We start from the raw sequence: 27,456 nt of genomic DNA, 5'->3' as shown, positions 1-27,456 counted from the left end.
TGTATATATAATTTTTGTTTAAGACTTATACATATATTTTATACTTCAAATTTGCATTGTTTGCATGCAAGCACGTGAGAAATGCAAGATGTCATCACATGAGACGTGAGAAAAAAAATATGAGTCGGGGAGTAACACCCTTAATAAACGGGAGGGCTGCCGAAAGGCGTGTACGATCACCTGTCGAGGAAGCTTCAACCTTACGTGGCTAAAATTGCTAAGCGGTAGCAGGAAAGATACACACTTAAGTTGATCATAGACGTTATCGGCTTACGCTTTGCAAAATTCATGAAACTGATCGAAAATTATTGTGAATTATCAAGAATGATTGCACATCAGCATAGACCTAGCAAAGAATCTTTTGACAACTAATATTTCATGAAGACACGTCCTCACATGGATGAAAATATATCAAGAGAGGATAATTTATAATTTCGAAAATTGTGTGCTCATGATTTATTGCTTTATATAATCTTACAGGATAGATAAGTGTCAAATTAAATAGTTTCCAGCGAAATAATAATAAAAATTAAAAACTATAAAGTTCTCGATAAATTTTAATCTTATATCTATATAATAGAATTAACTTTAAAATTATACACACATTGTGTCGAACGCTTCAGAAAGATATAAAATCATCTATTATGAGAAAAGGTGAGGTAGGCGAATAGAGAGAATCCCTTGCATCAGCGAGGATAGAATATGCTTTCGCACGTAGAATGGTCGATGCTTGCCTATCGACATCAAAATTGAATTTTCAGCTGAGTCTACAATTTCTAAATTCTGCTAGCCATGCACATCGATGCCGTGATGTAATGGATAAAAAGAGTATATAACTGTGTAATATTAAAAGAATGAATAGAATAAAAAAATTAAACGACTTGTTAAATAACTTGTCCCCTCATTTATGTGAGCGCGTTTGTTTGCGAGCCACTCGGGCTGCCGAATCTCAGGCGATTGTGAAAGGTATAATATGAGATTTAAAATATACAATTTAAAACAACATACATATAATTAATTTTTATTAATAATCAAACTGTATATTAAACAATAGTAATGAAATTAATTTATTAATCTTTTTCTCCAGCTTATGTAACATCAATTGTTTCAATAGATAAAATGTATAAGTTTTGCATATAACAGAAGGAATATATCATCTGAAGGAATGTCATCTCTCGTGATTCTGAAATGATTATTCTAAAATTTCTCCAAGATGAAAATCGATGATTAATGCGGAAAACGAAATGTACCATGAGATGTCGAGTCTAAAATTTCAGGAGTAAAACGTAATATGCGGACACCTTGCTCCTTTGATTCCTGAAAAATATTCCATAAAGATAATTTTAGATATCATGCAATATGTATTAAGTTTAGAAATCATACGTGTTCACTTATTAATGTAAATTTAAATTTGGTCTCAAAAGATTATGTTTGCAAATATTATTACAAGCCGAATAATTCTTAACTTTAATTTTATTTCTTTGAAAAAAATATTACCTGAGGAAAGAACGGAATAGGATCTTGCGAAAATGTATCAGAGCTCTGTAAATCTGTCAAGAATTCGGAAAACCTGTTTCCCGATGAGCGACGATCGTTTCCGTCTTTTAAAGATTCTTCGTCCAAAAACACCACTTGTCCTGAGCCCTCCAGCTTAGTATCCTTTGAAAAAAAGTTTTTTCCATAATCTTGAGCAGTTAAAATAATGCCAAGGTTTAATTTGCCTGTTCCGGTCCGATCAGCCTCTGCTCCTATGATGCCTGGGGGTAAAGCTTTTCGTCCTTTTTCGCCAAAGGATTTCAGTTTATCTTTGTTGTCGAAAAAAACAAGTTATTTAATTCATGGAAAACATTAATTTGAACGTCGTGATAAATTAACGGGACAATCTCTACCTCGTGAAATGTAAGATGATTGGGGTAAGCTGTGTTCACCTCTGCTGAAAAAGCGGAAGAATCCGCCGTTGTGATTGTTCAGATAATGCACCAGTTTGTCGGGATTACGCGGACACCTAGGAAACGCGCGATAACACATGGCCGGATTTCCGTTGCTGCTGTAACCCAGCACGACAGCTCGAGCGAAATTCAACATGGGAGACGCTTCTGCCGAACCGGCAAGCCATCTGAAAATATAATTAGAAACTAGGTATAATGATTTCACCGTGTTTAATTTTCACATTTTTAGTACGTCGGAATTTTATTGTTATCGTGTTTCGTTTGGCAAAATTAGTGCTTCTCTGTCGCATGTACTATGTTTCGCGAAAATATACACACTGAGCGAAAGTATCTCTTCCAAATTCCTCCAAATAACGTTGTTTATCATTTCCCATCGATGCCTGTTTATATCTTCCTGGTGGCTTTCCACTCGCTACTTCGCAAAGTATTCTAGGCACACACTTTAGATCGTCGTAGCGGGAGATTGATGACAGAGCATTAAAAAGACTTATTCCAAGTCCGCCAAACTGGTTGACAGATTCACTTGGATAATTTAATTGATAATTACTAGTAGTAGGATTCAACGGAAAATCTTGAGGTATCTACGAGATATTTATAAATAATAATAAATAATAATAATAAGTTTTGTTATAGAATATAATCAAGAAAGAAGAGAGAGAGAGAGAGAAAGAAAATACAAAAGCTACACTTACCAATGGTACTTCATTATTAAATAGATTTAAGATAATATTTCCATAAGGAAATTCATATGGAGTTTCTCTGTAAGCTGACAAGTCTGATCGACTCGATTGCCTTAATAATCGATCATCATTTTGAACCGAAAGATTCGTTGCGAATTGATTCATGCATCTATATGTTTAATTAATATAAATGAGTTAATTTTTTTAATATTTTCAATCATAATATTTTTTTATCAGAATATTATATTTACCGTAATAAATCGGTTACGTTATAAATCTTCTGAGAGACATCGAAAATGCATTGAATATTATCAGATGATTTTTGGGAATATTGTGATAAGTATCCAACGTGAACTTCGAGATGTAAAAGGCACCAAACAAAGATAAATTTACTTATCATTTTACAAAATAAAAAGTGCTAATTTTCTTTATTTTTTATAAATACAAATCTTTAATTGATGTAACAAAGTTTGATATAACTCTTCTTAACACATATACAAACACAGACAAACTGTTATAAATATAATATATATTCAATATATTAAAATCTTTAATATCACATATTACATCGTTATAATATTGATGCCTTCTTAACACTTTATAAATATATATGATGCACCAATTTACGAGAAATTTGTTTGCGCTTAGTTTTACAATCGCGACTAATCGGTCTATTCTGATTTTTTATTTGCAAGACAGTTATATTTAACAACGCGATTTATTTATTTTCGTAATACGAAACAGTCGCCTCTCTAGGTTTTATACCAACTGAAACTTTCCTCGAAGCTGATCCTCGTTTAACCGTTCGGTCGGAAAGACGTGGGTTGGTAGTAACATCGCTATAAGCAACTCTCACTCCGTACATGTACATACACTTTCGCGCTCCTATACATGCGTACACATGTGCGTGCGTGAGTGGACATACGAGTAAAGCTTTCCGCATGAAATAGCACAGTTTTCGCAAGAGCTCTTCGAAAATAAGCAGATTCCAAGTGTACGTGATTTCTTAAATGTCAAACAGTTTCGCAGAATAACGGCAGAATGATACATAACGACGTATCATGTATATAGGATACATTAATGGAAGCAATTTATGTGACGTATAATGAATATCGGAGAAATAAGTGCGTAAGATTGAAAAATGTTCAATATATAAGACGTATATTGATTCGCACAATAATTGTACTAGAATAATTTAATATCTGCAAATCTCTCTGTAAACGCATCAATCATGTTTCTCACATATTCCCTTTGATACAACATCATGCTTATCATTTGACTCTTTCCATTATAACAAATACAAAATATATGCAGATGTTAATTAACACGCATAATAATATAAATAATTTAATATAAAATAAGAAAAGAGAGAGAAATATACATCTGTTTTGTACAATTAACATAAACAATTATAACCATAGAAAAATGTATATCGTTATCTTACATAATTATATTTCTGTTATAATACTATAATCACTAATTAATTTGATTCTAATCAAGTCCATGGCATTATTTACAAGTCAACAGAAACACTTAAATGAATTGAAGCATCTTGTGCTTTCAACTAATTTGACAAGGTGCTATTATCGCAAGCTCTTCCTCTTTCCGCCAATGAATGACATAGTTTTGGACTGCTAATAATGTTGCCCAGGAAGATACTCAGCAAATAATTTTCCTTCATCAAATTGGGCGATGACTTGTGTTCTCTGTAAAATTATAATAACACAAAATGACAATTATTATCTTATCGCATCAAACTCGCAAATCTAACTATATTTATATGTAAAGAATTTTACAAAAAGTAATATATATGATATATTACAATTATAAAAAATATCAAAGTGAAAGGTCTAAGATAGAATATTATCGCGTGTTTAAGTGCGTGTATATATATGTGTGTATTTTTTTTAACCGCATTACAACTCCAAAACTTCCTACAAAACAACCGATACTTTATCGCCTCATCGTCGTTGTCTACGCGACCTTTGCCATCTCGCCCAAATGGATTCCTAATTTCTAACGATCCCATTTTACTTACAATCCTTCTACAATCGGCTTTTCTGAGCCCGGCTAGAGAAAGCGCTTCGAGACGATTTTGGGATAGTCCCTCATCCATGGTCGGTTAAGTCCGTCTAGACGGCAGTTGCCGCCAGTATTCGATCTCCAATTTATCTGCTCCCCTCCTCCCCCTGCCGGCACTCTCTCTCTCCTTGCCACGAACACTCGCTCCTGTACGAGATGCCCGCAGGTGACCGGCGGGAAAGGAGAGGAGATCGGGCATCGAAATGCGCGCCCCGAGAGATGCATCGTGCGTCGACAGGTACGACGACACGTGCTCGCTATCTCGCGTCACGAGGCATTAGGAGGTTCAAGATAAGCCGACAGGTTCTCAAATCCACGGGCCCGAATAGCAGGGCAATCGTAAAATGGTAGAGTCTGCTCTGGACACGCAGTGGAAGACGATTGAGAAGGTGGGTACGTGGTTTGGTGAAGTGAGGGAGATGCAGTTATCAGGATGCATTAGAGTCGCCCGTGGAACCATTAAAGGCTATCTGCTCCCGGCGTTACTTACAACTGAACTTGTGTAAGCTTCACGAACGGATGCAGAGCGTAAACAGTAGCAGGGATTTCTTTTATATGTTTGAGAATGGATGCGTAAAGAAAAATATTTCATCGTCATTAAGAAAAAGCCATCTCTTTTTGAATGTGCTTTCTTTTAAGACTCTGTAGACATGGATCGAGTCTCTGACGTTATCGTTGTTGTTACGATTCCACGACACATGTCGATCATTTATTGATTGATTAGGCGCCATAGACATTAGAGGATTTAAATGCCCTCGGTTAGAAATATTTTCGGCATATCTGTCAGAATATATATATGATAAAATCGAAAATGGAATGTTTCTACTTCAATATTTTAATGTACACGTAAAAAACAATTCTTTTAATATTCATGACTACCTTTCTAAAATTTAATTATATGTATGTCAAGATATTACATCTTTCGCGAAATGTGATTCTAAAATATTTTATGAGAAAAACTTTTTATTTTGCGGTTTCGTCAAGAAGCCTGTTTTCATGCAACTTTGCATATTTAATTATTTTTATAATAGAAATCCACTTGTTGCCTTCATTTTAAGAATTTTTTTGCCGCTGCAAAGTCTTGCAAAAGCAAATAAGATATTGCAAGGAATTGTTGCGTATCATTGCACAAGAACGGCAGTGTCTCTTTACACTGTTTTAATGAATCTGTTAATAAAAACCTTTGTTCGATTCATTATTTCTTAATGAAGGAGAAATGCATTCGCGTGAAACCTGTTTTCAAAACATAGACTTATTCTTCAAGCCATGAACTTCAGAGTCACAGTTGCGTAACGTAATTAGAATTGCATAGCGATAATGCTTTGAATGAATTAACCATATTTCTTCAACTTTACAGCTTATGGCTATCACGCAAAGAAAATAAGTTTCTTCTAGGTATCCGTATTTTTTTATTCGATATTCGTAAAGCAGTCAAAATCTAATTTTCATTCAAATCGGAATATAAGCTAAATGAAAGCAATTAAAATGTTGCCAGTTGTATATCCTACCTGAATACTTCGCCCCAATCAAGAATATTCCAATCAAGTTGCCGGCTTCTCCTTCGAAGCATTCGTTCTGCATATTCGACACAAATCTTCTCGTAGATACAGACGTTATTTCCGAACTCGGTTACTAACTTCTTTTCAATTTGGTCGATGTTTAAAATCTCTTCGTCGTGCATAGAGAGATGTGCTCGTTTCACTCGACTGACATAAGTATCTAAGAGAATTCAAAAAAATAATATCTTCGCGAAAGCTCTACAAAGCATTTTATCTAAATTTGATTTTATTTTATTGAGATTTGATAACTCTATTTATCTAGAAATCCTCGACTAAAATAGTTTCCTTTACACTAATATGATTTTTTAAATATCATAAATTTAATGTATTGCTTTAATTAGCAATTATCTGATAATTAAAAAGAAATTTACATTTAGTAATAACGATTTCTCTGGTATTTTTAATTTCCTGATGTGCGTATTTATTTAATAGGTGGACAACTACACAGTCATTTACAGGGTGTGTTGTATTCGATGATAGGAAAGATAAGTAAAATACTTTCGCTTTTGCTGTTCGCTGATTCGATTTACGTGTTACATGAACTAACCGCGGAAAAAGCGCGCATATATGATATATTTTTCTTCTTCACGCCTGGCGAACCATACTAGTAGATTCTTTTTGTTAAACTATACGGATGTATATATATGTGTGTGTGAGAAAGTCTATATTTTTTTTCTTATTCGACCTCTCATTTTTTATTTCTGTGATTCTTGTCGCATATATTTCATCCGTTATATAAAAAGAGAGTAAATATATAAATATATATATGTGAGAATCATATTAAAAGAGAGTTTTTCTAGATAGAACGCATTACCTGGACTCAAAATATAAGCGAGCTTCTTGAAGAAATTGGCGATTCTTACGCTCGCTATAATTACCGGAAAGCCAATCAGGTGCACCGGAAGCTCGAAAAATGGCTCCTCTTGACCGGCAGGTGCGGCTGTCACGAACGTCAATGCCAGAAAGTAACAGCCGAGAAGCAACAATGTCCGTGATAATTGCATTATGTAGCGGATCTAAGACATTCGTTAATTATTGTAAGCTTATGAAACTAACTAACAAGATCGTCGGGATTGAACAACTTCCGGTATTCGCGCGAGTGTCTCCTAATTTGATTGCGCGGTTATCTCAATTACTTCCGTTTGAAAGGGAAACTCTTTCTTAATATATAGAAGGAGCGATTTTGTATTTCACATGTATGGAAAGTGATCTTGCAACTTTATAATACACGCAATTTATCCTTTCAATTTATTCCTTGCAATGCGAATAATCATTGCTAAAATACAAATATTATAATAATAATAATCAAAACAAAGCGTCGTGAATTACACTCGACATTACGATCATTTGATTTAAAGACAGAAGTTTCTCTTCAATTAAACTGTACGCGATTTCTAGGCATATCTACGAAACTCGAGTCACAAAAACTCCACAGGATAAATTTATCCCATCGCGCCACCGCGAATAAATCAATCAGTCGATGTTCTCAAAAACACCCTCATTACATACACTGCTGCACTTGTATCGTGCGAAAATTGATACGCGTTCTCGAGAATGCACTTCTCTTACGTTGACGTACCGCGTGACTTTGGCACCAACGCGTGAATTTAATCTATCTGATTAAAGGTGCAGCCGACGGATCAGTGTTACTGCTTTGTGTAAAAACTCGTTGCTGAATGTTCCTCGACGCACCACGAGGCCGTACGGACAAAGAGAAAGTGATCGCCCCTTCCCATCGCCGGCATGTCCGATCCAACGTTCAAGCTTCGTCTTACGACATTTATTAGTACATCATACGAGGGGTTTCTCGTCTCCCCGAAGACGATGAAACTTCGTCCTTCTCTTACTCTCCCCCTCTCTCTCATTTTGTCACTTTGACGATGTCGGTACGTGCCTCTTTTGAAGTTACCTATGGCATGGGTACGATGTAGAAATTTTTTCGGTGAATTAATTCTGCAAACTTTTAAGAAAGTGCGTTTCCTTGACTTTTCGTCCCTGACAAGATCACTAGCAAAATTCATCAACTTACCGATTTAAACGTGATGTGATATCTTTCGAAATTGTCAAGCAAAAGCTGCATATTTCAACTGCTAATTGGATTGATCGTGCAATATAATTTTAATTAATGCTTCTAAAGTATTTATAAAAATTACTAATAAATCTAAATTTTTTAAACGCAAAATTGGTAATTAATTGCTTATCGAAAGATAAGCCGATGGTAAATATAATTCAAGTCATAATCAAAACATAGTCGAAAGAGTAGCCTCAGAAATTAACCGTACGAATATTTTTTTTATGATTAAAATGAACAACTTGACCATGAAACATAAGGGATGCTCATCTGCAGATATATATAATTTAATAATGTTGATGAAATGTACTTTTGCAAATAATTAAAACAATCTTTCAAATTTTTTAAACCATGTCACGTAGATCACAGTTACCTGATTGCTTAATGGGTGACATTTTTCTTTCCTCTTCCGCCTTTATCGTTCTACTTTCAGGTGCCAAGACTTTTCGCAATTAATTGTACATGCAATGCACAACATTTTGATTGCATTCTGATACGTAACATTGTATTGTGCACAATACAATGTTACGTGTCAGAATGCAATCAAAATGTATTTAGATAATGCATCAAAAATGTAATTCTTTTATTATAATAATTTTCACATATTTATGATTATATATATATTGAGCAAATTAATAATTGATTTTAATATTATACACCGTTTTTAGCAAAGCTGATAAACTTTGTCACCTCGGAATTGCAGTCGTATCACTGAACGAACAAGCACGTAACGAGAGAGGAGCAAAATTGTAGCTGTAAATCGCCAGAGTTGGCAGAGACGCCGATAGAGACTCGAGTCGCGATACTGCGCGATCATTTTTTGCAAGTATTCCAAATGTCGCCAGCTGTTTCGGGAAGGGGGCGGGGGATGCGCAGTTAATGGTGCGGTTTCATCCCGTTCTCCTCCTCGTGCATCGCGCCGAATCCTAACCGAAACTCTTGGCACGATCTCGTTTACGATCGCACGGCTCGTTGGGAAACGTCCACTCTGGAAGTTGGCATCGGGTTTAAGTCGATAAAGACGCCGGCGATTATTGTAATAATTTTCGCGCGTTTCCCCTCTATGGGCTTCCAGATTATATCAGGAATGGCGGCGGCATTGTATTAGAAAAGAATAGAATAAAGAATAGGGTGTAGAGAGAGAGAACGGAGATCCTGATAATTTGGCAAAGTGTCTCCCGAGGCTTTTCGCGAAAGTGCATTGTGATTTCAGGATCGTATAGAGTAAACTTATAGCAATCTCGAGGAATATTTCATAATAAGAAAAGGAATTTTCTCCAGTTACAATTTTTATTTGACATTTCTTATTAAAAAGTACAAGAATATATACAATATAACAATGCAAATAAACGATCGTACGCTATTAGTTATAAAGGATTCCTGGATTGTAAAAGTCATGTCGTATATTAAAAGTGAGTACAAGAGTTATGAACGAAAACACAGGAATACATATAAATAAATAGTATGATGTAAAAACGCACATATTTGTTTTCTTTTAAATATTGAATTAATAAAACCAAAATTTCGCAAACAATAAGTAGTGCCTAATATGTTATTCAATAATTAATTATAAAATCTGGCAAAACAGTTTTCTGATCGAATAGAAACGTTATGAACACTATCTTAAGTATTTTTTTTATATATCTTAACTTAGTATTTTAATTAATCTAGAACTTAAGTAATCTAGAATTTTTATCTCGCGATTTTTAAAAAAAGAATTTGAACATCGCAGAGTGTTAACATTTTTTTCAGCGATTGACTTTATTTTGATACATTATTTGAATTGCTAAAAATGCGATTTAAATACGTATTGAATCATCGATGGCATCAATGATCCTGCGAAAAAAAAAACATCCTCACGGTATCACAGGTTCAGCTATTAAAGTGATGAGGTTGTCTCATCAGCGTAGACGGACTTTCTTCATCATGTTTAAAACGCTGTTGCCCGGCAATGGACACGTCGGGTAAAAGTTATGACAGCCTTGACCTTCTATACCGGAAATCAGTTGGCCCATATGAGCCGCGAAGTGATACCTCGAGGGCATTTCCGCCATCGTGCTCAGACTTGTATCTCTGAAAACAACATAATGGAATTTTTTATTAACATAAACTTTCTATCACGAATCATAATTTTGCATTAGTATGATATTTATTAATTTCATTAATTTTTTAATTCTAAAATAAATTTTTTCCATATCACTAAAATTATGTCAACATTTTTTGTTCTTTTACATTGAGAAGAAAAGAGGTTGTGTGTTTGCAATTTAGATGCAATTAAGTGTCATAATAATGCAATCGTTAAAGTATTATAATTGCAAATAAATAAAACAAAAAGAATCATAAAACAGAGCCAAATGACAAAACACTCGATTCTATTAAACTCGTCAATAAGATAAATGAGAATGAGTACAAGGTCATATTCGCGACTTTTACTTTCGATATCGTTTGTGAAAAACCACGTCTATCGGATCCTTTCTCTATTTCAATATATTCGCATTTGCATTCCTATACGAATCGAAAATGAACGAACAGAATTTATTATTCTTCTGTAACGTCATAAATTCGCAAATGTATGCTAATATTCCACTTTCTTTAAAATTCATTAGATTTCAAAAGAATAACGTAGAAGTATTATAGTCTAAATTAGTACATCGTGCAAAATACGAATTATCCAATTATCGCTCTCAAGATTTTTTGAAATTCGAAATTTTCGTACAAGAATTAAAATTGATATCATTTTCTGTCTGAAATTTCAAGAATTGCTGACAATCTTCAAACTCAAATATCATCCAATTTCCATCGAAATCGAGTAAATGTGCTGAATCTTTCGAAAAACCATTCAATCTGTCGAAAGAGCAAAGAAACGCAGCAGTTTTACCACGCATGACTCTCGTGAAAGATGTCTTCCTTCTTAAAAAAAATGGAAGAAATCCTTTCTTTCCCTTTACGACTCCGCATCTTAACTCTCTTGGAAGGGAAAGGATATAAAGAATAAACGCAAAACGGCTTTTTAGCCATCTTGATCGGTTTAACCCGGACTGATTCACATAGATAAAAATCGGACCCGTCAAAACGGACCGGTGCGTTTACGTAGGCATAAAAGTAAATATAAAGCTCGGATCCTTCCGGGACATTAATCGCAGCATTCTCTTTCGTTCAAGGATGCTTACTGAGAAAGAATGATAAAGACGTGCGAAAGATAACGCTACATTGCTCTATTCGAGAGATTTTCCTGATTATATTTAAAATATATCTAAAATCTCCTTTTTTTGGTGAGAAGTTTAATATAGAACTAATGTTTTCATTCCCATCATCTTTTCCAAAATATTTACTTTCAAGAAAAAAAATTTTTATTGTAAAATTTTATTTCTATTTCAATAAAAATTACAAGATTTATCTTACTATAATTATATATATGTATAACTTTTAATAAATGAATATAAAGAAATATGATGCATTTAAATGAAAAGAAAAATGTATGAGACATATCGAATCAATACCGGTTTTTTGGTTCATTATACTTTCAAATGGAACTCGTTTTTCTGCGTCGATTTATTTTACTGTTCGTCGACGTCGTTTCTGTTTAACACGAGGACAAAAGCAAACGGCTGCAATAAATATGAGATTTTTACTTGAGCCCGCCGCTTAAAGAGATAAACTTAAGCTCTATCCATCTCTATTTATGATATCCTATATAAAAGACTTTTTTAATTTTTAAAGTGATTAGTTTTTTTATTAAATTTTTGTATTATATTGAAGAAAGAAAAGACTAAATACATAAGAAATTCTTTTAGCAGCTATTAATAAAACAAACGAGAAGCTACGAAGATATGTTAATGAGATACAACTTAATGAAAAGAACTGATAAAAATTATCTCTAGAAATGTTAACATGGTTACTCTTTATAACATAAAAACACATATTATGAATAATGCAAAGTCTACATGCGTCATTAGAATGAAAACAACAATTTTTTGTGACAAGTGATAGATTGATAATTTTCCTCTTTCATCCATAAAAGTATTATTAAAGTATCAAGGAAATAATTTTCTATCCTCGTTTGTATAAATCGCGAAAAATGTTTGCAGGAAGCAATGTTCGGAAACGGCGGATGCGAAATCTCGACCGGTTGTATAGGAGAAAGTATGCGTGAAAAGGAAAGTGCTCGTCGGATGGAGAGATACGGCAAGAGGTATGTCTCGTTTTCGGATCGGACTTACGTAAGACTCGACGAACTTTCGCGGCTACTTTCGAACAGTACTTTCCAAAACATTTTTGATGCAACTCTTACTTCACTAATGATGTGTATTATACGAATTATGCGATTTTATACATATATAATTTTTTTTAAAAATCCATTGACGAAAGTATTCTCTTATAATAGCACTTTAAATAGCTTATTTATAAAGATGGCGATAAATTGTTATAAGCAACTATTAATGAAATAAATCTATTTTGCAATTTATGAACAAAGAGATCGCAATTGCGGTAGTTATTAAGTGAGATAAATTTCGAAAAACGTGTTTTAATTTCGAAGAGAGTAATCTCTAATTTGCAGTATTGCAGAGAAAATGTGTTAATTTTCTCGGAATTCTTCGATTTTCTGATTTTTGCTCATTCGTTCAATTGACGAACAAATTGAACGAACGCAATGTTCACGAGGTCGACGCATGTAAATGTGTAATTAATACATTCACGTTGAAAAGTCTCGCGCGATCGTAGTATGTACATACTGCGTTACATTCCACGCTATGCAAATACGGGTATTTAAAAGCGTTCCAGGGGGATCGCATTTCCCGATTTTCCCGGCAGAGACACGGTCCGCTTTAACATAACTTTGCTTTTAATCAGAACGTAAAACGGCGCGAATTCGCGGTATAATTCTTTGCGTTATTCGCATAACGCGACGTGTATTCCGCGATGCGGAATTCGGCCGCGTTTTACCGGCGATCGTAAACGAAAATTGCAAAATACGCGCGTGCATTTACCCCGGGCGTCCAATTTTCCGGATCGCGGTTGCGATCCTATACCGTCGTTTTTCGAAACGTCCTACAGTATTATCGGCACGCACGCGGCGGATATTACTACATTAGCCTTGATGAATGAAAAAGTTGCAAAATGTGCACGCGCTCTTGCACATTCATTCGATGAAAATTATCGGTTCACGCTTTCGAATAAAAGATATCGACGTTTATATCCCGAAAGATCACGTTCTTCGTAGCTCTTTCTAAAGAATGCGCACAGAATTTGAGAAATATTTCTTTACGATCGTAATCCATGCACATATATTCAGGGTCGATGCACTTGAATCGTATAATAGGAATGTGTCCATCGAAAGTTGTGAAAGTAAAAGTACCTAGTGCAAGATTCTCGATGATGAAAGTAAATTCTCGATTTACCACATACATTGAATAAATCGACGTTGAAACTACCGATCACTTTTCCCGATCATTTTTACCGATCACCGATTTTTTTCTCCAAGCAATGTCAATAAAAAATAGATTCTATAATCACCAATTTCTACCAGTCTCTAAAATCTGCTTGTCACGAGGGAGTGAAATTTAACATTTAATAGAAACTGAGATCTATTTTCCCTACTTCTTAATAATACGGATGAAAAAAAGAGAAATATAAAACAGTAATAAAAGTTTAACATTTAAGTACCTTATGAGATTCAAAAGAGATCGCTCCATTTCACTTAACTGATCTTGGTGAACGGATGATGTGAGTTCGCATATCAACTTTGGCAAGCAAGCAGTCTTGATCGTCGCCATCATCTTCGCACGACGTAAGGCAACTGTCGGAACAGAAATCAAGCTATTATTGTCAATTAAATCGCTGCGCATGCTATAGCATTTCAAAAGCTGACAAACGATTAATGGAGCGAGATATTATTTCGAATGACCGCGCATACTTTGTGAGCGGCTTTATTTAATTCTGATGTTCTGATAAGTGACAAGTTAATAGCCCAGATCTCACGCGTCAAAAATTTTTCAAGATTTCTGAGACATAACGAGGACACTTTCGAGAAAACACAATATTGTATTATTATACAATAATTATAATATATTTATATACTTTGGTATGATTATTGTTATCATGTTGCTTATTGCTTGTGAGATATTTCTTGATTTCTATTTTTTTACAAATTAATAAAGTATTTTTATAATAACAAGAAAATAACATATTATGCATGCGTCAAAATAAAAACAAACTGTTTATAATTCAGATATTCTATTAATAATATATACAACTATAAAATCGTCGTTGAATTATCTTTCAGGGTGCACAAAGATCAGCAGATAGCAAAAGTATTACGTCATTAATACAATTAAAAATTATTGTATTTATTCTAATACATCTCGATTAAAACTCGACATTTTTTAATATTGTTATATCAAAAGAAAACCACTGTGTTTATGTAATCGAAATGAAATACATGTTACATATGTTACATTTTATCTGCTTTTCAACAGTTTTTCTCGATTAAGAACTGGTTTTGTTCGTGAACGAGGTTCTGATAAACAGCGAAATAAATGAAACGTAAGAGGGGATCTCGATAACGTTACCAAATAATTAATACACACGAGCGCGCTGCTAATTAGCAGAGTGGCAATTAGCTTCACGCAGGCTGACAAGTAAAACTCGACAAATATTTCCTCCCTTGGATAACGACGTGACGACGCACGAGGCATGTGCATAGGCTTCGCTTACTTATATCACTATGTAAGAGCTGAACTGTAGCATGAAAATATTAAGCAATTGAAATACGCTCTCTAAAAGTGAATCAGTGTATTATCACTGTAATCAGTGCTATACTTATAACTGCTTGTAATCAGTGAGTATTTACTGTTTTTCAGTGATAATACACTGATTCAGTCACTACTTTCACTAGACTTTGAATACACTGATTCACTTTTAGAGAGCACATTGAAATTAATATGACTCGCATTGCTTGGTGAAACAAAGCAATTAATTTTAATTTGTTAAGAGGATTTTCTTTACAACTTATTTTTTTTCTGACGCATCCTTTATAACTGAGGACATATTTTATAACTTATTTTTTTTCTGACGCAATAATAGATTTGTGTAAAGAAATAATTTCATATCACATATCTTTTATGCGTTATTCTTTATTCTTACCGTTATTCTTATCAACATCTTTTTTCGAAACGACGTCTATCTTATCGTGAGGACCCTTAAACTCAGCTTCGGATCCTCTAACGGTTACGTTCCTCTCCGTTGCATTACCGAAAATCGATGAAATCAATGTACTATAATCGCCGGCGAAAATCAAAAACATGCCCACAAATATCACCAAGCGTACCGTACTCGTGTCCATGTTGACCTTTTCGATGTGATGAATCTCTTGAAGAGATTAGAGATAATCAATTGATTTGTTAACAAACTGATTCTCAGACATGCGTTTAATAAAATAATGTACGAATCCAATGCAGTAGGGAATTACATCTGAAAGTATGAAATATCACATTGATTTTATTAATTAAACACATCAACTTAACTTGATACGTATTATTAAAGAAATAGGAAAGAAGAAATTTTGCATTTTTTTTTCATGTATTAAAACACTTATAACGTAATTTTAGATAATTTTAGATTTTATACAAATATATAAAATATAAAAAACGGTAATTTAAAATTAGACCGAAATCCAATTGACTATTCCGTTACATAACAAAATGATGCGTTACAATTGTGAAATTACACATCGTATCACGATATACATGCAAACGTCGATTCGCGACGATGATTCCACCGCTTTCAATTCACACGTATTATTACGTAACCATGTAAGTATAGTCGATCGTCTTATTTCGAGGTGGCAACTGGTTTTACCTTAACCTGAATTTTCAAAGATACAAACGATTACTTATACCATCCAAACAGATACCTGTCCCTGGATTCGCGATCGACGTTGCGGAACGCGAGATCGCGGTTTTTTCTCTCTCTCTCCCTCTCTTTTCCGAAAAAGAGAGAGCAAAGACTCTCACTCTCCGTTAACTTCCACTTTCTTCGAGCTCCGCACCGCACTGCACGGTGATAAAGTTAAATTCTCTTCCGACGTCCGTACTTTCATTCGTGACAAAGTCGCTCTCGAAAGTCGACGATTTCTTTGTATCGTCGAATGCACTTTTAGCGCGCGGAATCGCGGAAACGGTCGGCGAAACTGTAACGGCGGTCCTCCATCTATTGTTCTTAAGAAACTCTGCGAACAAGCAACGCGGTTGAACTTTTCTCAGCGAATCGTAACAACGTCGTCGAACGAGAGCGGGGTCAAAAAGCCTGCTTTAGAAATTCGCGCTCGCGTTTATTTGCCGATTAATTCGTCCGCTCTATCCTTCGATTCTCAGAGTGCAAATGGCGATTTGCCCGCTAAATCACGCACACATACATGCATCTAAATTTCGAAAAGCAATTACAATCGCGAGAACAAACGGTCAATCCCCGGATGACATCGCTGACTGAAAATCATGCGCGCCCAACAGCCGCTTAAATCAAATCACGCGTAAATCGAAATCCGCGGATCGTAACTCTCAATATTGCGCGCGCAGTTTCGCGATTATACATACATGCGGATAGCAATAGTTCCACAACGAATTTCCCTTTCCATCAATCGTGAAAAATATCCCGATGAAATGTTGGACGTCGAATATCACTGCGTCACGGATATCCGTCTGCGGAAACGTCCGCGCGCGAGACGCACAAACAACTTTACAGGAACGATTGCGCAAAACATAAAATTCGCAAACTACACATTACGTATCGCTGATGTAGCACTGAACGTACATAGTGACAGCTCGCACGAAATCCTTCGGTAGAAGGAAAGAGAAATACGGGCAGCCCGCCTGTACCGAGGCCCGTCGAAGTTGCGGAATGACTGTGAATGAGACTCGAAACCACGGCAGCGAGCCTAACGAGTCGTCAGTGAAAGTTAACCGATCGTTCGCAGGTCTACGAGTTTCGATCGCTCGCGGCTCTACATAGTTCTACGGTTAGAACAAGGTAAACTGGCGCACGAATATAGATTCCACTTAGTATCGGCGGCAATTATATCCTTGAAAGTATCACATTATTTTTTGTTCGTTATCGGACAAATTACGATAAGTTTTTTATTCATCTATCGAATAAATTACGATAGATTTAAAAAAAAAGAGGTATTTAGTGCCATATTGATAAAAAAGTATGTTTTCTAAGAAACAAGTGTTGGAAGTACCTAATAATGTAATTAATAAGTATAAAAAAATTGTTAATATTACTTTTCATAAGATTTTCAAGAGAGAGAAAATTAAACAAGATATGGTCTGAAAAATCGGTAAAATTTTATATTGGCAAGCAGAAATATAATCGTTTCTTCTCTTTATTGAATTCTTAACGCAGTTTTTGCAAAATAATCACTTGTGACAGCTAAAATACGATGTATATGAAAATATGCGGGAAAAAAAATAGAATTTTGATTAAATTATTACTGTTTCTGTGAGAATTGTAACAGAAAAGAAAAACGATAATATCAGTAAAAAATCATCTTATGTACAAATAGAGCATGATATTGCATTGAACTAGTAAAAGCCATCAAACCCAACAAACATGTTAATCTTGGACAGATCTAATTGACTACTTTCGTCCTTTCAAATGAAAGTATATAATTTAGCAATTCTAGTAGGTATATAGTTTACAAGAAATGAATAATTAGTGTCTCAAATACCTAAGAGAGAGGCTTTTCTAATGCAATTTTTATCTATACACTTGCAGGCATTTATTTTTTTCCGAATTTTCGAGAAAAAAGATATATTACATATCTTAACAAGATAAGAAAATATTACATATCCCAACAAGAAAAAGAAAAAATTCCTACTAGAAAAATTAGATAAAAAGATATCATGTCGTTAAAGTACGTTAGTAGTAGTAGTTTACATTAATAGTAGTTATTATAGTAGTTAGTCTAGTTTATAAAAGTATAATCACCTTCTTGGCAGAGAAGGATAATTACGAAAGTAATCATAATTACGAAGTAAATTATGGAAGTTACCGAAAATTTCGAATTCTTAGTGGAAAAGAAACTGGCAAAGATAATTTTCACATCAATATTAATAGATTTCATTATACTGCAACAAAACTTGCGAGCCATAAATCGCACGATATGTATTTTGACACGCTCTGTTGCACTTTCATTGCCTTATTGTTGAATATGAATGACGTTTTCTTTTCCACTAACAATAAGTTTTGTATTACTTTATTGCTATCGCTGAGAAATTTTGGTAAATATAACGTAAACTCTGCATTTTGATGCAAATACATCTACAATTTATCAGCATTAAATTTACAATAAAATGGCACGATTAAAAATAATATAATTTCTTCCATACGTAGATAGAAATGTAGAGCGAGAATATATATGTGATTAATTAACAGTATATTAAGTTGCTGTTTCTAAAATGTGCACTCTCTCTTTCTTTCTTTCTCTCTTTCTTATCTATAAAACCATATATCAAACATATTCGATTAATTAATCATTACAAAATCCTTCACTGTTTACATAAATATTTATTTCGATCAAGGTTTATAGTGCTATTTTTAAATGCATTTCAAATCTTGTAATTTTAAATGCAAATGTAATCTGGATAATTAATATTAACTTGTTGGCCATGAAAAAAAGAATTAATTTTTAATATTAAATTAAATTTTCCACAATATAAAACAAACATGTATATGTCATTTACATATACATATAAGTGCTGCTATTTCTCTTATATTTTTAAGTATTATTTATCATGTAATCATTGTACTATGATCGTAACATATAATTAATTACGCTTGGAAGATATATCATGAAACGTAGTTATAAATATGAAATGTATTGTGTAGCAGAAACATAAAAAAAATATATTGCCTGCAATATTTCAACTAAACCCGAATTAAAATACAATGAGATATAAAAATAAATGGATAACAAAGATATATGTTTATTAAAATTCCACACAATTTTTATAAGAATTAGTATAAAAACTATTATTGTTGTTATATTAAAATCATATTACTTGTAATACATATAAATAATAATAAAATATTAAATAATAACATTTTATATAAATAATTTTTTAAATATATATAAAAGTAAAAAAGATGAGAAAAGATTATAGAATTCATTGCTGAAACGTTAAAGTTATCGAAATATTATATTTTTATTAATGTAAAACTCGATAAAACATTGTAGCAAGACCTAATATTGATTTGGTAAAAGGTGTGACATTCTTCAAAGAATCCATGTGGATCTTACGCATATTACTGTACGAAGATTGTCGCGAGCGCATTTTGAGTCGTTTAGGATATCTCTTTCGATCACCGTCATGATAATTGCTGTATCTCGAAGAAATTCTATTCGTAGCTGTAGAATAGAATTTGAAGAATTAAATTCACAAATGTATCAATTCAAGAACATATATCTCGAGAAAAAAAAACACAAATTTAAAATTTAACTTATATAATATAAAGCATTTTTAATGCTGAAAGAATGAAAGATAAAACTTGGAACGATGTTGATACAAAGAAAACAAATAATTAGGTTATTAAATCTAAAAATAAATTGTATCAAATTATAATTGCGATCAGTCACATGATTTTTCGGTCGATCCAAATCTACGTCAATAACAATCCATGTTTGAATTACATTTTTGTTTTGAAATCATTTGTTTTACACAAATAAGAAATTTATAATGTTCAAATAGATTGAATAGAAATTAAATTATTATAATTAAATTATTATAATGAGAACATCTTACGACGTCGAATAACGGATTCGGAGGAGATTTCTGCCGAAGCACTATTATTTGAATCCGACTTTTGGCGGTGGAGTTGCAGGTGCAGCTGCTCTCTCCAACGGCGCTCTCCGCTGCCCAGGCGGTCGACTGACAAAGATCCCGTACTTCCGAGGCGGAGGTTCCGGTGGTACGGACGGCGGAAATGACGGTTCGAGGATCTTAAAATCACGTTCGGCGATAATTACACAATATAACGTATCATTAATTTTCTCGATTAATTTTTAGCCGAGTTGACATAAAAAAGAATATTCAATTATGTCTTCGTCAATTGCATATTAATTAATAAAATTAAATCACATCTTACAAAAACTTAATATCATATTCTTGATTATATCATGATTATTTTTATCATATGTAGTCTTGTTTAGCTCGTAACATAAAAATACAGAATAGATATTTTTAAGTATCTTATTTGGCGAAGAGAAACAAAATATGTATATATTTTTTCACCTTGAACTTCTCAAGTGGATTTGCGGTGCTCTCGTGTCCTTGTGGGCATTCGCCTTCACCGGTTGCGATGACACCGATTGAACATGCAAACGATTTGTCTGGATATTTGTACTAAAAACCATCTACGATTTAATAATAATTACTGAAGCTGGTAAAAATGACTGGCAATAGAATAAATATCAAAAAACAACGATTACTTTTTCGACGATTTTTTCTAATTCGATGATTTTATTGGACGTCGTGATTAATTCTGTGCTGAGTCTGTGCGTCTGAATATTTAAATAGTGTTTATGTGAATATTAAAGAAATTTTGTTTATACATAGATTTACATCGATTTACAATTTTTAAACTTACTTCATCTTCTAAATATTTTGTAGTGATTTTTTGTGTATCTGTCTATAAAATAAATTAATTATTACAATAAAAATACATTAATTGTAGACGTTCTGATAGAAATAAAAGACAAGATATATCTAACCGTTTTTACGATCACTTCTTCAAATTCTGCCTTTTTATTTTTCAACAATACCAATCTGTCTAATTTCTACAAAAAAAAATAAAATTTTTAGTAAAAGGAGCGAATAAATTGATAATGGATTATTTCATAAACCAAGTAAAATAGAAGCATAATCCTAAACTCACTGTCTTGTTCTCTGCAACTGTCATTGACATTTCCCGATTTGATTTTTCAATTCGTTTTATTATCTTGAATAATTATATTGAAAATTGTATTAAAATTAACTAGAATGCAAGAAGCTGATTTTTTAAATTAATTATACTTTGGCTTTTAGAAGAATCTCGTAATAATTACTTACATAATTAGCATACCATAATGCCGCGTAAAACAAGATGTACATCAAAATGCAGACGTAAAAGTTATCCAAAACGTATGCTCGTATAAAAGACTGCGAATATAAACCAGGAAAAGGAAAATATCATATATAAATAACATTTGTTAAGCTGAAATTATTTCGCTTTTTCACTGAATCGCGGTTACCTGGCGATCGTAAATGTCAACGAGTTTCAAAATCGGATAGGATCTCGACAGCTGGGAGAAATAACACCTCTGCGAAAACATTCTTGAGAGCGTAATCCATTAGCGAAGTAAAGAGCTACGGAAATCAAGGAAACTCGTGCAAGCGCTGACAAGCGTAGAAACTGCGCAACATGTATTTCTGTGATAAAGTGCGGGACGACAAATTTCCAGGCGACTTTACGACATCGTGTGAATGTGTCTCGTTTATATCCGTTCGATAAGTTACTCGCGAATAGCGGAATATCGCGAGAAGACGCGCTGAGAACTTCACGGAATAAAGTAATTTTCGTCAGTTTCGCCAACTTCTATCGATGAACATAGACATAATCATCACTTTCCGAAAATGTAGCATCGCGTTTACGTGTGTATATATGTGTGTATGTATGTGAATGAATATAAAATTTTCGCGATTTATTAAAAAATTATACTTGTACAATATTAATAAAAATATTAACAAAAAAATTATACTTGTACAATATTGATAAAAATATTAATAAAAATTATGTATGTACAATATTAATATTTCGATATATAACATATGTTCATTTAAATTTGAATAACTTGCTCTCAACCTGTAATTTTTCATACGTTGTATCATAGCTTTTCAAAGTCCTTATCACGCAGAATATTATCTCCCTGTAGAGATTCGTATAATAACGTTTAAGGGGGAATCGCGATATAATCTCTCTCGTATAAACATAATTAAAATCTGAAAGTGAGTGTTGAAACAGGTGACTGTACATCGATTATTATATTGATTGCAAAACGAGACGAGAATATCGATAACTTGTTGCGATAAAATAGCAATGAGCAATAACGTAGAAAATATAACTAATCTTATCATTGTTATAATCATTATTATTTCACTGCTAAAATGTCTTTTTCACTGTTAAAATGTCTTTAATATTTTTTCACGCTGTTCTCCGTTGAATGCAACAATTTCTCTTTAATCTTTTAATAATGCAATTTATATTTTATTTGCTGAATGTTTTAATCATTATGCGGCATTTTCACTTTAAACGATGAGCTTTGCAATTTTATGAGCTCAAATTTCCGGCGTCAGCACCGCCGGTCATGAAATGTGGCTTGAGGCAACAATGTATTAAGCCTAACATTACAAGGCATTTCGTCACGGATTGGCACCAATAGCTAAAATACATTTAACGTAAACTTAAATAAAACTGTTACACTATATGAACCTGTAACCCTCGAAAAACGCGGCAGAAATCAAAGTCGAAAAAAAATCTAAACTGTTGAACAAACACTCGTCTGGAAAGTTCGTCATTCGAGTGCTCTCTCTATTTTATCCTCCGCTCAAAGCAAATTATGAACTAATCCACGGGGGATCGTTTACTTTTTACGTCAAGCACCGAGTCGGCTCCATCGATGTCCTCCGATTAAATACACAAGGATTATCACATGAAAGGCATACAGACTGTTCGATGCAGCGACAAACCACATATACACGGCTAGCCATCTACTATCTACGCACACATACATATGTATCAGCATCGCTTCCGAATATGTACACAGCCGGTGATACGCTCGAGCCTTCGCTGGGGCGAGATCGGGCCACTTGTCGTTTCCCATGACGCCTCGCGGGCAGGGTTGACTAACTAAATACCGAAGTTAGCCGGATCCCGAGGCCAGGGTTAAACGGGGCTTAAAAAGCTCCGGCGAGAACGCCGCGCGAGAACGTCGAATCAACTGCGAAAACACTCGAGATCACTTAGAGGAATCTCCGCGACATTCGCGTCCCACGACACGGTCCGCAACTTTGCTTTCACCGATCCACCTCGTCCTCCCGGGGATGTTTATGTAAAACAGTAGCCGATAAACGTGCCGACCCTCGGAGGATGGAAACGAGATGGAACCACTTGACGCGTCAAAAACGTCAGTTACACATCGGGGGCGGTGCCGTCGCGCAGCTGGGTGTGTAGCTTCGAGGGTGCTTTTGTCGTAGAAAAAAAGATCTGGTTTGAGGAGGAGCGATCTGAAATATCCAAAATGGAAATGGACAGGCTACCATGAGAGAGCCGCTTTTATGAAAGCGGAGAAGTCGGTTTGCTCCGAGGATGCAAGGAAAGTTACGAACATACGCGACTTGAATCACATCAGTAATAACTGACTTCGAAACATAAGATGTAATTATTTCCGAGAAACAAATGACATATTTAGCTTTTCACGATTATTTCTTGCTATGATGCATATTATCAACTTTAAATTGTCGATAATTTCGGAAGTTTAAAGTATCATTTGAGAAAGATGAGTCATTAACTTTCTATATTTCATTATTCACATAACTGTTTCGAAATTACAGATACTTACTTTCTCTTCTAACACTTTCTATGAAAATATAATTAAAGCAAAAGGTCAGCCACTATTCGCAAGGATGTTCGTTTATCTTTCTTATCCCTTGAATGAAGCCAAGCTTCACTGCACTAAACTCTGTACGAAGGACGAGCGACCACAGTCGCCCTTCACGAGCGAGTTATCGTGCGATCGGCGTAAGCGCCAAAGATAAAGGCAAGCGAGTCACGGGGGAGGAAAATTGGTCGCCCACCTAGAGCAGGATATCGTGGATCCTGGCAGAAGGAGCTCTTTCTCTCTCTCTCTCTCTCTCTGTCTCTCTTTCTCTCTTGTGTGCGAACTAACAGCGGAGACGCGCCGTTTGGAAGCAACAGCATCGGGACATAATCGATTTGCCGTGAGCTCATCCGTAATTCGCTCCCCGCGACAAGAAAGTCTCGGCGGCAAAGGCGCCAGCCGAGCGAGAAATTACTCATCGTTCTGATTGAGGTTAATTAATTAGATAATTAAGTCCGCCTCCGACGACGTAGGGGCGAAACGCAACGGGGATACGACAAGTGAGCGACGACATAGCGTTTGCGATTAGCAAACGCGAGCGAGGCTTCTGCTGCTCCCCCAAGAGAAGATCGTCGATCCTCGTTATAAAAATCCTCCTCGTTATTATCTCGAATCGACCCCGCGTCCGCCTCTCTTATCTCATTAACGTCCTTCCTCGAACGTTCCGCTCGCATTGAGCCACGAATAATGTCTCCGACTCTTTTTTCATGTAATGAAGACAAAGAAGAAGAATTTATGTCGCTGAATTTGATGTTTCTTATATTCGTCATCACGTTGGAATCATCAAAAGCGAGCGATATTCAATTGCATCCTGTCATCAAGTGCGAGAAATAAAGTTGAAATATGCGACGAAATGAAACTTACTTTGAATCATATCATCAAAATTAGGAAAATCAAAATTACAAAAGTATTAGTAGAAATATAAAATTCTTTACACAATAAAGTATCCACATAAGAGCAGGCATTCTTAGTTCTGGGTTGCATCTATCAATGCAATCTTGTTTCCTCTCGTTCCCGCGATTGTACTGAAGTAAGCCAGCTTACGTTCCACCCCGCGTATATGAGACCAGGATTTGGGGAGAGTTTAAAACGAAAACCCCGCGCGTTCGATAAATTTTCATGTCACCTTTATCTGACGGTATTTCACGAGCGACGCCGCGGGTTGGCTCGGTCGCGTATGAAAGAACTCTTTACACGTGACACTTAACAGGAATCTCATAATCTTGCGGGGACGCGGCTTTCTCTCTCTCGCTCGCTCTTCCTCTTTTTCTCCTTCCCTCGCCCTCGGAGAGACATCCTGAAAATCCCTTTGAAGATGTACATTGACGCTCGCGGTTTAATATTCCGTCACGGATATTAATGCTCTCCTAGCAACGACTCCTCGTAAATCAGCAAAGCCCCCATGCTGATGCACTTTTCGCTACCGTTTCCCGACATCTCCTCACTTTTCCACTTCGAGTATCATGGTTCTCTCTCTTTCTCTCTCTCTTTCATTTCGCCCATAAGATCCTCAGATCCGTAAGGACAGTCGCGTTGATTGAGGATAATGTGACATACCAATTATTCATCTGTACGAAGAATTCGTTAGTAAGAAAGAAAAAAACGCAACGACAAAGCGTTTTTACACAGGCATGGTATTTGTATGACAAAATGCATCTTTTATCACCGAGTATTTCCGCCATTGTGCTTTGATGTCAGTCCACAAATGCCAAATAATATACGGCGTGTAGTATTTACGAGAATTATGATCAGATAAAAAGTTAGAATAATGGGAAATATATAAAAATAAATTTGGTGGATAAAAAATCTATTGTCAGAAATCAATGTAAAAAATACGATGTAAGAGAATGCGAGATAATTTTAATAAATATTTTATTAAATTACATAATTAAGAAATTATAGGAATTTAACAATTTATAAAATATATATAAAATACTCTTTAATATCTTGTAAAATTTTTATTTGAGCAAACAGATGTCTTTTTTTATTTTTCTTTTGTATTTTTGTGTATTAAACATATTTATAATAATAAAAGACACATCGATTTTTAAAATAAAGACAGATTTTTCGGGAAGTTTCTTTTTTTTAACTTGAGAAAAAATAGAAATTTAAACAATGTGTGTGTTCAAATAAATATTCATAAATGATGTTTCACACATGAAAAAATTGGAAAGAATCTAGCGCAACAATAAAATAGATCATAGAACGTTTTACATTAAATTTCTTCACGGTATTTTAACTTTACCACAATCATGCGCATATGTTAGCGCGTTTCTATAAGTATCATTTCTAACATAGAAAGTATATATTTCCAAATAATATTTTCAAGTATCTTAAAACTGTTTATTATTATATTTTTTCTTTTCGTAAGTATATCACCGTCCAAAATTATCACGGTTCGTGCGTTGAAAAATATTCCGCCCCGGCTTTCTTCGATTTCGCGTGCCTTACGAAAAGAGAAAAGGATGTTCCCTTCGAGTCCCGATGTTCCACCAAGCATGAAATAAGTGTACACACGACGTCCTCCCGCGCCGCTACGAAGGGGCGCGAAGGCTTTCCACGGCGGTCGCAACGATAAAGCGAATTTGCACAGGGGGTAAGAGAAAACCGAGGGAAGAGGAAACACTTCGCGCTCCGTGGAAACACGATTCCCGTGTTCTTTCCTTCAATCGAACAGGGGATAAGAATTCCTTACGCACGAGCCGTTATAAAACCATAAAGATGTAATCGCAGACCAAGGTGATCGCCGAGTCTTCTGTTACCGCTGCAGAATTATTGCGTGCGAAACATGCCGAGCAAAACGTAGTGAAAACATAATTGACGTAGTAAAAACATAATTGATGTAGAAAGCAAACAAAAGGTAAATCAAATATCTCCTGTTCGCGTTAAATGAGAAAGTAGGTCAAGTATGACAGAGTTCTAACTTAATTTACAAAAAAAAAACATTTATCATGTGAAGGAAGAGTAATTTAATTAATTTAACTTAATTTATCTTTTTATGTTATTAGATAAAGAAGATCTAATTAAATTTCTATAACAGTAAGCAAAAATATATAGATACCTGTAGATAGTTTAATATAATTTTCAATAATAAATTCAATCTATTATTTGTCAATATGAATATAAAAATTTATGTAATGCATATATTTTATAATAATTACTGGTTCATAATTAGCGTTCCGGAAGATTAAAAAAATTGAATGCGCAGGATTTGAGAATTACATCATATAGCTCTGAATCATCCCTGAAATCGAATCTAAAAGTGATTTCACAATGACACTTGCTCGCTCGGCTGTCATTCTGCACGATGTCGCCGCACCTACTATGGATCCTGTATATACTGTGTGTAGCACGCTACGCCGGTGCCCCCGATTATCCCGCATGCAAGTGTCACGGGTATCCTGTCAGTCAAGGATCAGCGAAC

The 27,456-nt window shown here is 34.6% G+C and overlaps 4 protein-coding genes across 9 annotated transcripts; all 4 read right to left on the bottom strand.

Annotated features, from left to right (window-relative positions):
* Window positions 1–1,087: 1,087 nt before the first annotated feature.
* On the bottom strand, window positions 1,088–4,031 carry LOC145976759 (uncharacterized). Its single transcript, XM_083108121.1, has 6 exons — window positions 2,881–4,031; window positions 2,642–2,798; window positions 2,268–2,530; window positions 1,890–2,116; window positions 1,498–1,805; window positions 1,088–1,317 (listed from the first exon to the last, which is right to left on the bottom strand). Exons 1-6 carry the CDS (start codon window positions 3,027–3,029, stop codon window positions 1,228–1,230), a joined length of 1,194 nt encoding a protein of 397 aa, XP_082964247.1. The 5' UTR covers window positions 3,030–4,031; the 3' UTR covers window positions 1,088–1,227.
* LOC145976760 (uncharacterized) lies at window positions 4,027–7,987 on the bottom strand. The gene is made up of 4 exons (XM_083108122.1): window positions 7,850–7,987; window positions 7,085–7,286; window positions 6,220–6,430; window positions 4,027–4,335 (listed from the first exon to the last, which is right to left on the bottom strand). Exons 2-4 carry the CDS (start codon window positions 7,272–7,274, stop codon window positions 4,194–4,196), a joined length of 543 nt encoding a protein of 180 aa, XP_082964248.1. The 5' UTR covers window positions 7,275–7,286; window positions 7,850–7,987; the 3' UTR covers window positions 4,027–4,193.
* A 1,734-nt stretch (window positions 7,988–9,721) lies between these two features.
* Geko (olfaction protein geko) lies at window positions 9,722–17,257 on the bottom strand. Of its 6 annotated transcripts, none has more exons than XM_083108092.1 (5): window positions 16,933–17,257; window positions 16,239–16,568; window positions 15,485–15,811; window positions 14,006–14,138; window positions 9,722–10,414 (listed from the first exon to the last, which is right to left on the bottom strand). In XM_083108092.1, exons 3-5 carry the CDS (start codon window positions 15,681–15,683, stop codon window positions 10,243–10,245), a joined length of 504 nt encoding a protein of 167 aa, XP_082964218.1. In that variant the 5' UTR covers window positions 15,684–15,811; window positions 16,239–16,568; window positions 16,933–17,257; the 3' UTR covers window positions 9,722–10,242. The 6 variants fall into 6 exon arrangements, with proteins under 6 accessions (XP_082964218.1, XP_082964220.1, XP_082964215.1 ...); XM_083108094.1 differs by having other exon boundaries at window positions 17,150–17,247; XM_083108089.1 differs by having other exon boundaries at window positions 16,227–17,257.
* A 2,093-nt stretch (window positions 17,258–19,350) lies between these two features.
* LOC145976806 (uncharacterized) lies at window positions 19,351–21,879 on the bottom strand. The gene is made up of 9 exons (XM_083108224.1): window positions 21,627–21,879; window positions 21,445–21,534; window positions 21,272–21,334; window positions 21,108–21,173; window positions 20,984–21,025; window positions 20,826–20,897; window positions 20,629–20,750; window positions 20,140–20,336; window positions 19,351–19,745 (listed from the first exon to the last, which is right to left on the bottom strand). The coding sequence occupies exons 1-9, from the start codon at window positions 21,705–21,707 to the stop codon at window positions 19,546–19,548; spliced, it is 933 nt and encodes a 310-aa protein (XP_082964350.1). The 5' UTR covers window positions 21,708–21,879; the 3' UTR covers window positions 19,351–19,545.
* Between the last annotated feature and the right edge of the window lie 5,577 nt (window positions 21,880–27,456).

This window comes from Camponotus vicinus, unplaced genomic scaffold (assembly GCF_025532165.1).
Source record: "Camponotus vicinus isolate PSW18456_S1 unplaced genomic scaffold, iyCamVici1.0 SCAF_9, whole genome shotgun sequence".
NCBI classification, from domain to species: domain Eukaryota; kingdom Metazoa; phylum Arthropoda; class Insecta; order Hymenoptera; family Formicidae; genus Camponotus; species Camponotus vicinus.
This window is presented reverse-complemented; position numbering and strand designations above follow the sequence as displayed.